The sequence below is a fragment of the Thalassophryne amazonica genome, chromosome 2, assembly GCF_902500255.1.
Source record: "Thalassophryne amazonica chromosome 2, fThaAma1.1, whole genome shotgun sequence".
NCBI classification, from domain to species: Eukaryota; Metazoa; Chordata; class Actinopteri; order Batrachoidiformes; family Batrachoididae; genus Thalassophryne; species Thalassophryne amazonica.
Genome location: NC_047104.1, coordinates 62821927 through 62839610, shown reverse-complemented (window position 1 = coordinate 62839610; position 17684 = coordinate 62821927). Strand labels below are relative to the sequence as shown.

Here is a 17684-nt window from a genome sequence, read left to right as displayed (position 1 = left end):
AAAGATCTAAAACTTTTTCCACATACACAATATCACCATTTCCCTCAAATATTGTTCACAAACCAGTCTAAATCTGTGATAGTGAGCACTTCTCCTTTGCTGAGATAATCCATCCCACCTTACAGGTGTGCCATATCAGATGCTGATTAGACACCATGATTAGTGCACAGGTGTGCCTTAGACTGCCCACAATAAAAGGCCACTCTGAAAGGTGCAGTTTTATCACACAGCACAATGCCACAGATGTCGCAAGATTTGAGGGAGCGTGCAATTGGCACGCTGACAGCAGGAATGTCAACCAGAGCTGTTGCTCGTGTATTGAATGTTCATTTCTTACCATAAGCCATCTCCAAAGGCGTTTCAGAGAATTTGGCAGTACATCCAACCAGCCTCACAAACCGCAGACCACGTGTAACCACACCAGCCCAGGACCTCCACATCCAGCATGTTCACCTTCAAGATCGTCTGAGACCAGCCACTCGGACAGCTGCTGAAACAATCGGTTTGCATAACCAAAGAATTTCTGCACAAACTGTCAGAAACTGTCTCAGGGAAGCTCATCTGCATGCTCGTCGTCCTCATCGGGGTCTCGACCTGACTCCAGTTCGTCATCGTAACCGACTTGAGTGGGCAAATGCTCACATTCGCTGGCGTTTGGCATGTTGGAGAGGTGTTCTCTTCACGGATGAATCCCGGTGACACTGTTCAGGGCAGATGGCAGACAGCGTGTGTGGTGTCATGTGGGTGAGCGGTTTTCTGATGTCAATGTTGTGGATCAAGTGGCCCATGGTGGCGGTGGGGTTATGGTATGGGCAGGCGTCTGTTATGGACGAAGAACACAGGTGTATTTTATTGATGGCATTTTGAATGTACAGAGATACCGTGACAAGATCCTGAGGCCCATTGTTGTGCCATACATCCAAGAACATCACCTCATGTTGCAGCAGGATAATGCAAGGCCCCATGTTGCAAGGATCTGTACACAATTCTTGGAAGCTGAAAATGTCCCAGTTCTTGCATGGCCGGCATACTCACCGGACATGTCACCCATTGAGCATGTTTGGGATGCTCTGGACCGGCGTATACGACAGCATGTACCAGTTCCTGCCAATATCCAGCAACTTCGCACAGCCATTGAAGAGGAGTGGACCAACATTCCACAGGCCACAATTGACAACCTGATCAACTCTATGCGAAGGAGATGTGTTGCACTGCATGAGGCAATGGTGGTCACACCAGATACTGACTGGTATCCCCCCCCCAATAAAACAAAACTGCACCTTTCAGAGTGGCCTTTATGTGGGACAGTCTAAGGCACACCTGTGCACTAATCATGGTGTCTAATCAGCATCTTGATATGGCACACCTGTAAGGTGGGATGGATTATCTCAGCAAAGGAGAAGTGCTCACTATCACAGATTTTAGACTGGTTTGTGAACAATATTTGAGGGAAATGGTGATATTGTGTATGTGGAAAACATTTTAGATCTTTGAGTTCATCTCATACGAAATGGGAGCAAAACCAAAAGTGTTGCATTTATATTTTTGTTGAGTGTAACTTGAAAAACGTGAATGGAAGTTACTTGCACCAGCGTGTTTGACTTCACAGAAGTTTGTGTAAAAGTATCTGTAGAAAAAGGAAAAAGCTGATTTGTTGTTGCACGCACAGACAAGAAATCAGTTCAAACAACACATGGTTGCAAGAACAAATGGTCATAAAAAATTGGGACGGTGGAGGCGACTGTCTCAAGACCCAAGAAAAAGAGATAGGTGAAGGAGAAGAGCGTAAGAGGCGAAAGAGCAAGAGAATGACTTTTCTGGGGGCGCATGCTTTTGAAGGGTTAAAAGCTCCACCCGCAAGAATTCTAGTTTTCTCTGCGTTTTCTTTTGTCTGATTTTATAATAAATCAATGTCCATTTTTTAAATTCCTGCTTAAAACCAAGCAAGTCCTGTATCACAAAACTCTAGTAAACAATTTCCTTTGAAATAGCATGCAACACAATCATATATGAAAAGCACACATTTGATAAACTTTCTACAATCTATGCTCAGAACAAAAGGCACAGGATATATAAATTCCATGTGTGAGGTTAAATGATCACATATTGGTTTCTCCCCTTTCTTTTCTTTCTTTTTTTTTTCTTGTTACAACAAACAATATTACGACTTTTTTAATGTAACTACAACTTTATAACATTCCACGAATTGGGTACATGTCCTTCCCCAATTCACCAAAAGGGTCACTCTGTTCCATGTACTAGAAGTGGCTGGTTTTTGGATTTTATCATAAACATGAAATCCGTCAATCTGAGGTCGATTTTGACCAGAAAAACTGTATTGTGATCTCCAAGTTGATAGCAATTTCTTCTGTGATATGAACCTATTGGAATTTTGCTGTGAAGGCACAGTTCTGGGACTTTGGGGAAAGTATGTCCTTCTGGGGTCTGTGTTTTTAAGAGGAAAAGGGCGGATGCTGACCATCTGGCTTCGAAGCTGATAAGAAATTATCGGAAAAGTATCCAGATGTCATTTATGATGCTTAATTGTGGAAAAGTTTTTCTAGCGTTGGAGGATTTCTTTTTTTTTTTTTCTTCTTCTTTCTTTCTTTTTTTAGCTTTCTTAACATGCTTTATTTTGGTTTCCATCCAGGAGCATGTAATTCGGGAGGAAGCCAGAAGTCTGACTCCACGACAGTGTGCTGCCATGGACCTTGTACTTCCCACCATCAAGGTTAGTGCACCGCTGCATTAGTCTGTGGGAGAAAACGTTTTGAGCAGTGCATTCTGTGACATGTACATTTTCAGATAATCTTCATGATTCTTCACTGGACATAGCAAAATTAATTTGTTTGAAATCCTAATTACAAAACACATACTTCTTGACCTAATTTACTGTTTAGTCTGACAGTTTTTATGTTTAAAATGTATGTTTTTTTCCTCTTTATTTGAATGGTTGTGTGTTGTAATCACTCGTTTTCTGATATGGTTTGAGGAAAAGGGCATTTTGCAAGTTTAGAGGTTAGCCCTTGTGGAGCCACCTCTGAGGGTAAAATGTGGCTTGATTTTACTTGTGGCCCTGCAACAAACTGCTGTCCTGTCCAGGATGCCCTGTGACTGCTGGGATAGGCTCCAGCACCCCCCCCCAAATCTGTCACAAGTTAAGTGAAGTCTGGGAGCATGCACTGGTGCCATCCCTTGCTGCATCCATAGCACAATGGAACCACCTTGAGTACTGGATGCCACGCACCCAGGCAGACAAATGACCCATCACAATAGAGACAAAAAAAAAGGTAATCTGTAATAGCAGCTGAAACAGATGTTTGTTATAACCAAGCATTGTTATAACCAACCATCAGCTGTTTGTTGCCATCGGCTCATGACACAAGGAGAGCTTTTTTGTGCTTCCTCCCACTGAAAATGCTTAAACTGCTGGGAAGACAATGTTTGTGGGTGCTCGATCAGCACTTTTCTGCCAGTTAAAAAAATAAATTAAGCAAAAACCATGATATCGACACAGGACCGTATGGAGAACACTAAACGACACTGCTCTGATGTAATAGCAAGGCAGACTAGAAAAGAAAAGCATGTTAGTCAGCACCAAAATAGGATCTATCCTTTATTGCTTTTATGTTTCCTGTCAGTGTTGCTAGGTCTTTGTTTTTAATGTTGTAAAAACATTGCCAGGTTGATAAAGTATAATTCACATTTATAATATCAAAAGAACATGGCATAGGTGAAAACCTGTAGACATATCTTACAGAGTCAAAAGGTTGGACCTACTTCCCCCTTCAATTGAATAGGAAAGTGTATCCAAACATTAACTGGTACTGTTTTCACCTGTCGCCATGCTCTTACAATACGAGTCAAAGATTTGGACCCACGGGAAAGTAGGTCCAAACTTTTGACTGTTACTGTTTTCACATGTAGACATGCTCTTACAGTACCAGTCAAAGTTTGGACCCACAGGGAAAGTAGGTCCAAACTTTTGACTGGTAGTGTTTTCACCTGTGGACATGCTCTTCCATTGCCAATCAAAGTTTGGACCCACTTTCCCATTCATTTGAAGGGGAAAGTGGGTCCAAACCTTTGACTGGTATTGTATACTTGATACAATATATAGCTCTGGCTTTTCTTTTTTTTCCCCCCCCTCAGGCCATCAATATTATTAATTAATGGTTGGTTATAAATTTGTGAACAAGGAATGAGATTTTCTTTCCAGCTTCTAAAGGGCAGATACAAAGAAAATACAGAAAATATGAAGTGTTTCACTGTTGATTTACTGCCATGCCGCTGGTAGTAGTAAAACGTGTATGAGACATTTTCTAGACCAGCTCATAGTTCTCCAGAGAAAAGAGAATTATGGTGGCATGCCATCGGGCGAACACTGCATCAAGTGCAGAAAAAAAGCCTAATTGATTCTGCTGTTTCCAAGGAAACTACCAGCAGGCTAGATCAATAATGATGTTGGAATGTATTTCATCGCCATTCTAATGAGAACAGACAATTAACTTAGTTCATAATGCCTGAGGAGAGTTTGCTGATCAGATCAAGAAGTGCTAAGAACAGAATTAACATCTTATTCTTCAGGTATACAGTTTGCATAGCATTACATTACGAGAACCTTTAGCTAAATTAAAAATATTGATGGCATTTTTGTTGAAACCATCTTCAGTCTCAACATTGCCTAACTGTTTTTCACTGGACTGTATTTTGCAAAATGATGCAGTAAATTGGCATATGGTAAACAGACTGCATTTATATGAGAGAGCTTTGATGGTCAAACTGCTTGACAGTGATTCTCACCGTCACCCACACACAAACATCAAGGTGGTGACATTGCAAGGCGGTTGCTCCACTGGGCCAAGGCCCCTGAATGATTTTCTGACGCAGATTTGAACCGAGGATCCTGTGGTCACTAGCCCACTTGACCATCACCTCCCCATATCTTCAGTGTGATACACTATAAGAAATCAGGAAAAATAATTGTGGCAGTCAGTAATGGTTACTTTTTTAGACCAAGCAGAGGGAAAAAAATATGGAATCACTCAATTCTGAGGAATAAATTATGGAATCACCCTGTAAATTTTCATCCGCAAAACTAACACCTGCATCAAATCAGATCTGCTCGTTAGTCTGCATCTAAAAAGGAGCGATCACACCTTGGAGAGCTGTTGCACCAAGTGGACTGACATGAATCATGGCTCCAACATGAGAGATGTCAATTGAAACAAAGGACAGGATTATTAAACTCTTAAAAGAGGGTAAATCATCACGCAATGTTGCAAAAGATGTTGGTTGTTCACAGTCATCTGTGTCTAAACTCTGGACCAAAATACAAAAACATGGGAAGGTTGTTAAAGGCAAACATACTGGTAGACCAAGGAAGACATCAAAGCGTCAAGACAGAAAACTTAAAGCAATATGTCTCAAAAATTGAAAATGCACAACAAAACAAATGAGGAACAAATGGGAGGAAACTGGAGTCAACGTCTGTGACCGAACTGTAAGAAACCGCCTAAAGGAAATGGGATTTACATACAGAAAAGCCATCATTAACACCTAAACAGAAAAAACAAGGTTACAAGCAATCGTGGACTGTGGATGACTGGATGAACGTCATATTCAGTGATGAATCTCGAATCTGCATTGGGCAAGGTGATGATGCTGGAACTTTTGTTTGGTACCGTTCCAATGAGATTATAAAGATGACTGCCTGAAGAGCCAGATTGATGAAAAGTACTGTTTGTCACTCATTAAGTCCATGCAACAGAGACTGCAAGCTGTTATAAAAGCCAGGTGGTGCAACAAAATACTAGTGATGTGTTGGAGCGTTCTTTTGTTTTTCATGATTCCATAATTTTTTCCTCAGAATTGAGTGATTCCATATTTTTTCCCTCTGCTTGGTCTAAAAAAGTAACCGTTACTGACTGCCACAATTTTTTTTCCTGATTTCTTATAGTGTTTCTTAAAGCCAGAAAGTTGCTATTTGAAATGACTTTAGTTTTGTGTCATGTCTGTGATCTGCATTTTTCTACAAAATTAAACAACTGAATGAACATCCTCCGAGGCCGGTGATTCCATAATTTTTGCCAGGGGTTGTATTTTCAGAGACTGACTCACTTTAAACATTTCAGGGTTCTCACCAGGATTTCTTCACAGCATAGCAAGTGCTGCAGGCGAGTATTGTGGGGGCAGTAGTCTGGGGGCAACCACCCCTCTCCTCCCCCCAGACAATTTTGAAATTCATAACCCACTGAGACATTATTTCCTGCGTTTTGTAGGCCAAATTTTGTGAATTAAGATTTTGATCGTTGTTACAGCTTACTTTAAAGCCAAAAGAAACTAGGTATCAGGTCAAAACATGGAAGGAAGGAACATGGAGGAACATCAGAACTACCAGTTTATGCAACCCCTGGCAAAAATTATGGAATCACCGGCCTCGGAGGATGTTCATTCAGTTGTTTAATTTTGTAGAAAAAAAGCAGATCACAAACGAAACAAAAACTAAAGTCATTTCAAATGGCAACTTTCTGGCTTTAAGAAACACTATAAGAAATCAAGAAAAAAAATTGTGGCAGTCAGTAACGGTTACTTTTTTAGACCAAGCAGAGGGAAAAAAATATGGACTCACTCAATTCTGAGGAAAAAATTATGGAATCATGAAAAACAAAAGAACGCTCTAACACATCACTAGTATTTTGTTGCACCACCTCTGGCTTTTATAACAGCTTGCAGTCTCTGAGGCATGGACTTAATGAGTGACAAACAGTACTCTTCATCAATCTGGCTCCAACTTTCTCTGATTGCTGTTGTCAGATCAGGTTTGCAGGTTGGAGCCTTGTTATGGACCATTTTCTTCAACTTCCACCAAAGATTTTCAATTGGATTAAGATCCTGACTATTTGCAGGCCATGACATTGACCCTATGTGTCTTTTTGCAAGGAATGTTTTCACAGTTTTTGCTCTATGGCAAGATGCATTATCATCTTGAAAAATGATATCATCCCCAAACATCCTTTCAACTGATGGGATAAAAAGTGTCCCAAATATCAACGTAAACTTGTGCATTTATTGATGATGTAATGACAGCCATCTCCCCAGTGCCTTTACCTGACATGCAGCCCCATATCATCAATGACTGTGGAAATTTACATGTTCTCTTCAGGCAGTTATCTTTATAAATCTCACTGGAACGGCACCAAACAAAAGTTCCAGCATCATCACCTTGCCCAATGCAGATTCGAGATTTATCACTGAATATGACTTTCATCCAGTCATACCCAGTCCACGATTGCTTTTCCTTAGCCCATTGTAACCTTGTTTTTTTTCTGTTTAGGTGTTAATAATGGCTTTCGTTGAGCTTTTCTGTATGTAAATCCCATTTCCTTTAAGCGGTTTCTTACAGTTCGGTCACAGACGTTGACTCCAGTTTCCTCCCATTCGTTCCTCATTTGTTTTGTTGTGCATTTTCGATTTTTGAGACATATTGCTTTAAGTTTTCTGTCTTGACGCTTTGATGTCTTCCTTGGTCTACCAGTATGTTTGCCTTTAACAACCTTCCCATGTTGTTTGTATTTGGTCCAGAGTTTAGACACAGCTGACTGTGAACAACCAACATCTTTTGCAACATTAAGTGATGATTTACCCTCTTTTAAGAGTTTGATAATCCTCTTCTTTGTTTCAATTGATATCTCTCGTGTTGGAGCCATGATTCATGTCAGTCCACTTGGTGCAACAGCTCTCCAAGGTGTGATCACTCCTTTTTAGATGCAGACTAACGAGCAGATCTGATTTGATGCAGGTGTTAGTTTTGGGGATACAGGGTGATTCCATAATTTATTCCTCAGAATTGAGTGCGTCCATATTTTTTCCCTCTGCTTGGTCTAAAAAAGTAACCGTTACTGACTGCCACAATTATTTTTCCTGATTTCTTATAGTGTTTCTTAAAGCCAGAAAGTTGCCATTTGAAATGACTTTAGTTTTGTGTCATGTCTGTGATCTGCTTTTTTTCTACAAAATTAAACAACTGAATGAACATCCTCCGAGGCTGGTGATTCCATAATTATTGCCAGGGGTTGTACACAGCAGTTTTCTAAAGAAAATCCTTACAAATGTATTTTTTACTTCAAGATTAATTTATGATTGCTGTACATTTTGAAATCAAAAAGTTTTTTACATTAAAAAACTTGTAATTAAAATAGTTTTTTTTTTTTAAAGAAAAAGAGGTTCTTTAGAAAACTTTGATGTTCATCTGTAAATTAAAACCTTAACTTATCTGTTGTTTTTGCTTCACATGAGATGATTTCTTGATTAACATTACAAGGAACCTTGGGCATTTATTTTTAGACAAATAAAATAACATGAAAAGTAATGTGTACATTTTTAACTCTGGTAGATTCCTTCATTCATTCATATCTGCATTTCAACCAGGAAAAAAGACACTGTAAATAAATATAAATATTTATTATAAACACAACAGAGATGATTTAACAATGACTGCAGTGTGTCTGTTAATTAGGATTTCTCAATGTGGCATAACCCTCATGATGAAATAATTTTGTATTTACTCATTTCAACATTAAATTGTGTCCTCTTTGACTACTTGATTGATTTTAATGTAATCAGGACAGAGTAATTAATAAAATATGAATTTGACTATACTAGTGATTGTGAATGCTTTGAAATTGTGCACAGTTGGGGCAGACGTCTGCCTGTGCAAATGTTTTTTTTGACTGAATTTTGACTTCATGGACGTGTTCAATGATTCATTCATTTAATGTTAAAATATAAACGGAAAGAGATTTTCACATAATTAAATATTTGCTTTATTTAGAAGCATAGCAACAGGTGTGTGTTTTTAGCATGGAGCTGTATATAAGAACTGGAGAGCGCAGTCGCGCTGAGCCATGTGCCAACAAGGAGGCGTGATCGCCATTTTAATTTCGGGCAAGTTAGTGATTTACGTTCACTTAGTCTCGTCAAGAAACAGGTGGAATATGCCAGAAAGCTGCGCATGTTGGCAAAGCCACAAACGGAGGAACAAGGGAGACAATATTTCCCACACACACACACACAGTGGTGTGGGCACAGACAATTCTGTCTCGGAGGTCTACAGACAATTCCTTTGACTTCATGCTTGGCTTGTGCTTTGACATGCACTGTCAACTGTGGGACCTTATATGTAGACAGGTGTGTGTCTTTTCAAATCATGTCCAATCAACTGAATGTACCCCAGGTGGACTCCAGTTAAACTGCAGAAACATCTCAAGGATGATCAGTGGAAGCAGGATGCACTTAGTCGTGGAATAGTGGTTAGCACTGTTGCCTCACAGCAAGAAGGTCATGAGATCGAGTCCCACTTGTGGCTTTTCTGTGTGGAGTTTGTATGTTCTCCTCGTGTTTGTGTGGGTTTCCTCCGGGTGCTCCGTTTTCCTCACACATAAAAAGACAGGCAGGTTAGGTTAATTGGAAATTTATAATTGCCCAGGGCTCCCTTGCAAAAGAGATCTTGATCGCAGTGGGACGAACCTGGCTAAATAAAGGTTAACTTAAACTAGCAAAGGTTGTGAATACTATGTACATGTGATTTCTTAGTTTTTTATTTTTAATAAATTTCCAAAATCTCATCTCATGTGGTTTTCCACTCTCCAGATTTCCAAAAAAAATAAATAATAAGTTAGATACTATCTCCTAAAATCCAATTTTGAGTGGTAATGTGAACAAGGCTCAAGTGTGCCTCGCTTGAGGCTAAGTTTAAGAATGCAAGTGCAGTTAACACCGTTAACTTTGGAAAAAGTGTTGGGAGTGGGATATAAGGGTGTAAAATACATGAAACAAATTTTTTTTTTTTTTTAAACTACAAAAACCTGTTTCATTATTTGATGCTATTAGTTTTTAATTCTTAAATTCTTAGTATTTAATTGTTTGATTTATGGGTCTTTTACTTCAATTTAATTTTACTTTATGTCATGCTACAGCAAATTGCTTACTTTTTTCAGGTACACTTTGTCATAAATATTTTTTTCCCCCAAGGCCATGCTTATCATCAGAATTTCATTAAATAAACCTTTTTTGGCCAGAGCTACTGCAAGTGGTTCACTTTTTAAGTTCAGATTTATAATTAGAAATAAATCAGCTCTTCAAAAAACAGTTCTATTTTCTGTTTTTGGATTCACTCCTCCCCCCCACCACCACCCACACACACACACAAGTGGTACTCCTTTGAGGTTGGCAGGTCTGTAGTACTAGTGTATTACATGCTGGCTGGACAGTGCAGTCATAGAGGTCTCTGAGAATGATTCACAGGGGGTACAGATGACAATTTGCTGTCTGTCCTCACTTCAAAGGAATAATTCACTCACAGGCTCACGTTGAAGTGACTCAATTCGTTCAAGTGGAGATTTATTCTCTATAGAAAAGCACGGCAATAAAAATGATTCCAAGACTGCACGGACAGAGTGGCTCTTATTCAAGATCCTCTCTAGTCTCAAAGAAAGGGGGCAGTGGGCAGGGCATTTCTCACAGGCAGTTCTGGATCTCAAGAGCTCTTAACAGAAAATGCAAATGTAAAATGTAAATACATAACTCTGCTGCATTTATCTGTGTCCAGTTAACTGTTTTACATCAGTTGTCCATGACGAAGCTTGTTTTAATATTCCAGTTTATCCCCGACATGACAATCTTTCTTTCCAGTGGATACATTACAGTTAGTTGGTTCTCCCTTTTCCTTTGCCGAGTCCACGGGTGTTTGTGAAATACACAGAAGCTGTAGCGAAGCCACTCAGAAGCAGGGGATCATTGTGGCTATTTTGTATCCATCATTGGCTCACAGCTGCGTCATCTCAGCAGAAAGCCGCAGGCTATGCAAACCTACTCACAGAGTATCTGGGGAGTTTAAGTTCCAGGATAAAGCTGGAAAATAATGTCATTTCCCCATTCAAACAGTTTCCTTCATGGGGTTCTCCTCAGACTCCAGACAGTGCTGGGTCAGCCCTACTCAGGAAAGTTTAAAGATTTCCATAATTAGCCCAGTAGCAGAGAAAATTCTGCTTATGTCTAATAGCATCCACTCTTCTTGCAGTTCTTTATTTTCATTCATGGGAAGTGTTGCCAAATCTGTCACACAGATGGCATAGTGCATTTCAGTGTCATATCCCTGGAGGAAAAAGAGTTGACTGCTATAAGGGTGTCCCTTCAGACACATCATTAACAGGCATTGGGGTGGGGGGGCATGTTTGAAGGAAGCGCAATGAATGTATCATACAGCCCTCATATGCAGTCTCCCATATAAAGTACCAGGGGCTGTCAGCCCTGCAACTGATTCTGAGGCACATTTCCCCCAATTTTAGAGGTCCACAATGTGTTGGTTTGGACAGACAATCAATCAATCAATCAATCAATTTTTTTATATAGCGCCAAATCAAAACAAACAGTTGCCACAAGGTGCTTTATATTGTAAGGCAAGGCCATACAATGTAAAACCCCAACGGTCAAAACGACCCCCTGTGAGCAAGCACTTGGCTACAGTGGGAAGGAAAAACTCCCTTTTAACAGGAAGAAACCTCCAGCAGAACCAGGCTCGGGGAGGGGCAGTCTTCTGCTGGGACTGGTTGGGGCTGAGGGAGAGAACCAGGAAAAAGACATGCTGTGGAGGGGAGCAGAGATCGATCACTAATGATTAAATGCAGAGTGGTGCATACAGAGCAAAAAGAGAAAGAAACAGTGCATCATGGGAACCCCCCAGCAGTCTACGTCTATAGCAGCATAACTAAGGGATGGTTCAGGGTCACCTGATCCAGCCCTAACTATAAGCTTTAGCAAAAAGGAAAGTTTTAAGCCTAATCTTAAAAGTAGAGAGGGTGTCTGTCTCCCTGATCTGAATTGGGAGCTGGTTCCACAGGAGAGGAGCCTGAAAGCTGAAGGCTCTGCCTCCCATTCTACTCTTACAAACCCTAGGAACTACAAGTAAGCCTGCAGTCTGAGAGCGAAGCGCTCTATTGGGGTGATATGGTACTACGAGGTCCCTAAGATAAGATGGGACCTGATTATTCAAAACCTTATAAGTAAGAAGAAGAATTTTAAATTCTATTCTAGAATTAACAGGAAGCCAATGAAGAGAGGCCAATATGGGTGAGATATGCTCTCTCCTTCTAGTCCCCGTCAGTACTCTAGCTGCAGCATTTTGAATTAACTGAAGGCTTTTTAGGGAACTTTTAGGACAACCTGATAATATGAATTACAATAGTCCAGCCTAGAGGAAATAAATGCATGAATTAGTTTTTCAGCATCACTCTGAGACAAGACCTTTCTGATTTTAGAGATATTGCGTAATGCAAAAAAGCAGTCCTACATATTTGTTTAATATGCGCTTTGAATGACATATCCTGATCAAAAAATGACTCCAAGATTTCTCACAGTATTACTAGAGGTCAGGGTAATGCCATCCAGAGTAAGGATCTGGTTAGACACCATGGTTTCTAAGATTTGTGGGGCCAAGTCAATAACTTCATTTTTATCTAGTTTAAAAGCAGGAAATTAGAGGTCATCCATGTCTTTATGTCTGTAAGACAATCCGCAGTTTAGCTAATTGGTGTGTGTCCTCGGCTTCATTGAGAGATAAAGCTGGGTATCATCTGTTGTAACAATGAAAATTTAAGCAATACCGTCTAATAATACTGCCTAAGGGAAGCATGTATAAAGTGAATAAAATTGATCCTAGCACAGAACCTTGTGGAACTCCATAATTAACTTTAGTCTGTGAAGAAGATTCCCCATTTACATGAACAAATTGTAATCTAATTAGACAAATATGATCAAACCACCGCAGCGCAGTGCCTTTAATACCTATGTCCATGCTCTAATCTCTGTAATAAAATTTTATGGGTCAACAGTACAAAAAGTCGCACTGAGGTCCTAACAGAACAGCACAGAGATGATCCACTGTCCGAGGCCATAAGAAAATCTTTGTAACCTTCACTAATGCTGTTTCTGTACTATGATGATTCTAAAACCATGACTGAAACTCTTCAAAGAGACCATGCCTCTGCAGATGATCAGTTAGCTGTTTTACAACTACCCTTTCAAGAATTTTTGAGAGAAAAGGAAGGTTGGAGATTGGCCTATAATTAGCTAAAATAGCTGGGTCAAGTGATGGCTTTTTAAGTAATGGTTTAATTACTGCCACCTTAAAAGCCTGTGGTACATAGCCAACTAACAAAGATAGATTGATCATATTTAAGATCGAAGCATTAAATAATGGTAGGGCTTCCTTGAGCCAGCCTGGTAGGAATGGGGTCTAATAAACATGTTGATGGTTTGGATGAAGTAACTAATGAAAATAACTCAGAACAATCGGAGAGAAAGAGTCTAACCCAATACCGGCATCACTGAAAGCAGCAAAGATAACGATACGTCTTTGGGATGGTTATGAGTAATTTTTTTCTCTAATAGTTAAAATTTTGTTAGCAAGAAAGTCATGAAGTCATTACTATTAAAGTTAATGGAATACTCAGCTCAATAGAGCTCTGACTCTTTGTCAGCCGGCTACAGTAGCTGAAAAGAAACCTGGGTGTCTTATTTTTCTTCAATTAGTGATGAGTAGAAAGATGTCCTAGCTTTACGGAGGGCTTTTTTATAGAGCAACAGACTCTTTTCCAGGCTAGTGAGATCTTCTAAATTAGTGAGACGCCATTTCCTCCTCCAACTTACGGGTTATCTGCTTAAGCTGCGAGTTTGTGAGTTAGTACCACGGAGTCAGGCACTTCTGATTTAAAGCTCTCTTTTCAGAGGAGCTACAGCATCCAAAGTTGTCTTCAATGAGGATGTAAAACTATTGACGAGATACTCTATCTCACTTACAGAGTTAGGTAGCTACTCTGCACTGTGTTGGTATATGGCATTAGAGAACATAAAGAAGGAATCATATCCTTAAAACCTAGTTACAGCGCGTTCTGAAGACTTCTAGTGTAATGAACTTATTCCCCACTGCGGGGTAGTCCATCAGAGTAAATGTAAATTTAAGAATGATCAGACAGAAGGGAGTTTTCAGGGAATACTGTTAAGTCTTCTATTTCCATACCATAAGTCCGAACAAGATCTAAGATATGATAAAGTGGTGGGTGGACTCATTTACTTTTTGAGCAAAAGCCAATAGAGTCTAATAATAGATTAAATGCAGTGTTGAGGCTGTCATTCTCAGCATCTGTGTGGATGTTAAAATCGCCCACTATAATTATCTTATCTGAGGTAAGCACTAAGTCAGACAAAAGGTCTGAAAATTCACAGAGAAACTCACAGTAACGACCAGGTGGACGATAGATAATAACAAATAAAACTGGTTTTTGGGACTTCCAATTTGGATGGACAAGACTAAGAGTCAAGCTTTTCAAATGAATTAAAGCTCGTCTGGGTTTTTGATTCATTAATAAGCTGGAATGGAAGATTGCTGCTAATCCTCCGCCCCGGCCCGTGCTACGAGCATTCTGACAGTTAGTGTGACTCGGGGGTGTTGACTCATTTAAACTAACATATTCATCCTGCTGTAACCAGGTTTCTGTAAGGCAGAATAATCAATATGTTGATCAATTATTATATCATTTACCAACAGGGACTTAGAAGAGAGAGACCTAATGTTTCAACACTACAGCAGTGACTTATATCAACACACTGGAGGGCTGAGGTGTCTTTGTTTACATGAGCTAGCTCACATTGTGATTGCCTGTTTATTATCAGCAGTCTAAAGTTGTACAAGCACTTTGAATGCAGCCCAATGACACAGGAACTACTGGGCATGCTCACAACAGTACTGTGTGCAGTCTAGGTGCTAATGTTTATTTTTTTTAAGACATTACTACAAAGCTACAGTGTATCTGTTAACATCTGAAAATTGTCTTCTGATGAACAGTGCGGCATGCCTCTCATGGAATTATGGATGCATTATATGTCCAGGGAAACAATGCGTCTGTGAATACACACACACCACGCACAAGCTGTCCACTCTACTGCCTGCTCTAGTCAGTGAAAATGTACTGCTTTAAAACAGAAAATAATCTGCATTGTATTTTACTTTTGGTCTTTAATTGTAGCCTGGCATCAAAGTGACTGCAGAGCCAAATCCACAATGAAATGGAAACAGTTTTTCAAGATGCAATAACGAAATAAAAACCAAAGCCGTCGGTAAAGTTAAACACGCACATTTGACCCCTGTCTGCACAGATTATGTCCAGTTATTTATTTTTTCTGGATGATGTATCACAGTGTCACAATTTTTTTTTAGCATTTTTAAAAATTTCATGATAGGTTGCAGCATTCTGCAATGCGATTAACATGGACTACACACTATAGCATGCCCGAATGGATATTCAGTGCCAGAAATTGGCGATGGGAGACATGCTCTAGTAACCATGTAGTACAGACACATTTCACACACTAGCCCTCACTCAAAGCAATCACACCCCTAATTATTAATAACTTTACAGCTTAAATTGATGAGTTATACATAACTAGAAACTAGTTATGGTGGCTACTGAAACAAATGAAGTGTACTTGTTGTTTGGTGGGGAGCTGAAAGGAACCTTCTTGCGCATGTGTGATTTTTTTCCAGCCTGCAATGCGCATCAATTTGTAGCTGTCAACCACAGAGTGAACAAGTGTACTCAGTACCCGACGGGTTCCATTGCTATAACATAGCACAGGGGTGCCCAAGTTCGGTCCTCGAGCTCTACCTTCCTGACACTTTTAGTTGTCTCCTTGTTCTAACACACCTGAATCCAATGAAAGACTCGTTAGCAGGCTTTTAATGACCCTTTCATTGGATTTAACTGTGTTGGAGCAGGAAGACTACTAAGAGTGTCAGGAAGGTAGATCACGAGGACCGAACTTGGGCACCCCTGAACAGAACGGCTGATCAAAGGCATTGCATCAAATTTTGCTAAAAGCTTGGTGATGCCCAAGCAGAAACCATTTACAAGATTCAGCAGGCTTTTGGCCATGACCATAAATCAAATAAAAGAGTGGTATAACTGCTGCAAAAATGGGCGCACTTCAGTGGTGAGTTAAGATTGTTTTGGTAGACCATCCACAAGCCAAAATGACCAGTTGAATGACAAAATATGGACTTTGGTCATGGATGAGTGTTGTGTCACCATCCAAGAACTTGCAGATAACGTGGGGATAAGCACAGGTTCAGTGTATTCCATTTAGACAGTTGACTTGGGCATGCAGGAGTGTCAGTGAAATTTGTGCCAAAGCTGCTAACAGTGGAGCGAAAGCAACTGCGTCTGGAAGTCTTACAGGACATGCTAAAATGGCCAAACAGCGACCCGACTTCCTGAACACCATCATCACTGGTGATGAGACATGGGGTTACGGGTACCACCCGGAAACCAAATTTCAGTCATCGCATTGGAAACATCACCGAAGCCAAAGAATCATGGCAATATGCAGCAATGTCAAAGTCAAGCTGAACCGTTTTCTTTGACTCTCGTGGGGTCTCATGATTATGCACACGAAGGACAAAATATTAATAATGAGCATTATCAGGAGGTCCTACGTCACCTTTGCTGATGCTGTGTGCTGCAAATGACAGGATCTGTGGGCAGCAAAAAAGGTGGCATCTCTATTATGACAGTGCACCCCGCCCATTCTGCTCAGGTGATTCGGGCTTTCCTGGCCAAGCACAACACTTCTGTGATTCATCATGCTCCTTAGTCTCCTGATATGGCTCCCTCTGATTTTTGGCTGTTCCCCAAGCTCAAAACTACACTAAAAGTTCCTTGAGTTTGCGAGAAGTCATCACTTGGAACACAGTGGGCCAGCTGGACACCATTCCAAAAGAAGACTTTCGAAATGCTTCAAAAAATAGCAGAACTGCTGGGAGAAGTGTGCGCAATCCCAAGGACACTACTTCAAAGAGGATAGGATTTCAGACCACCAGGTGAGTAATTTTTGCGGATACTTTTTGAATTCACCTCGTATGTCTTTTACATTTATTTGGGGTGTTGTACAAAACTGTAAACTTTCTACTGTAAAGTTCTACATTTTAACATTGGGTCTACGGGAGTGACTTGATTTTGGAGCTGGCCTCAAGCAACCACCCAAGGAACAGAGCACCATTCCTATCCGTTGCATCCTGAATAGCAAATTGGGGCGTGTTTTGAAGCATCACAGGAATTTCTTTATCCATCTTTTGTCAATTTTGAACAAAATTGGTCTACGTGCATAGTAGTTACAGCTATCATTGGCACCAGTTTTGAACATCGGGTGAAATTTTGAGCTAATCTAAAATTTCATCCCGATTGGCCAAATCAGCTTCATTACGCAGTCACTTTTGAGTGTTCATAGTCTTAACAGCTTCGTTCATGTTCAGATATCTTAAATAGTGTATATAGTCCTAGTGAGTACACCTTGATACTTGTTAAAAAATTGGAAGCACAACACTGTTGTGGCCGGGGACGCAGCCGAGTGCAGCTTTACTTTTGTTTTCGAGTGGGTTGCCGGGTCTGCACTTTACAAGCTAGAGTAAACTGTGCCATCCTGTTATTGTACTTTTTTGTGGATTGTAGGGGATCATAATGGAACAGCACCCTGTGAAATAGGGACGTTAAGCAGTGTGATCTGTAAAGTCACATGCACAGGACAATATGACACACTCACTAAATCTGCACAGAGATTAGTGGTCCCAAAAA

At 40.2% G+C, this 17684-nt stretch overlaps 1 protein-coding gene across 1 annotated transcript in view; it reads left to right on the top strand.

Annotated features, from left to right (window-relative positions):
* Window positions 1-17684, top strand: part of LOC117524952 (protein unc-13 homolog C-like) — a 495429-nt gene that overhangs the window by 402686 nt on the left and 75059 nt on the right. The window contains 1 exon segment of the mRNA XM_034186767.1: window positions 17595-17598. Within this exon segment, the coding sequence (XP_034042658.1) occupies window positions 17595-17598 (4 nt within the window).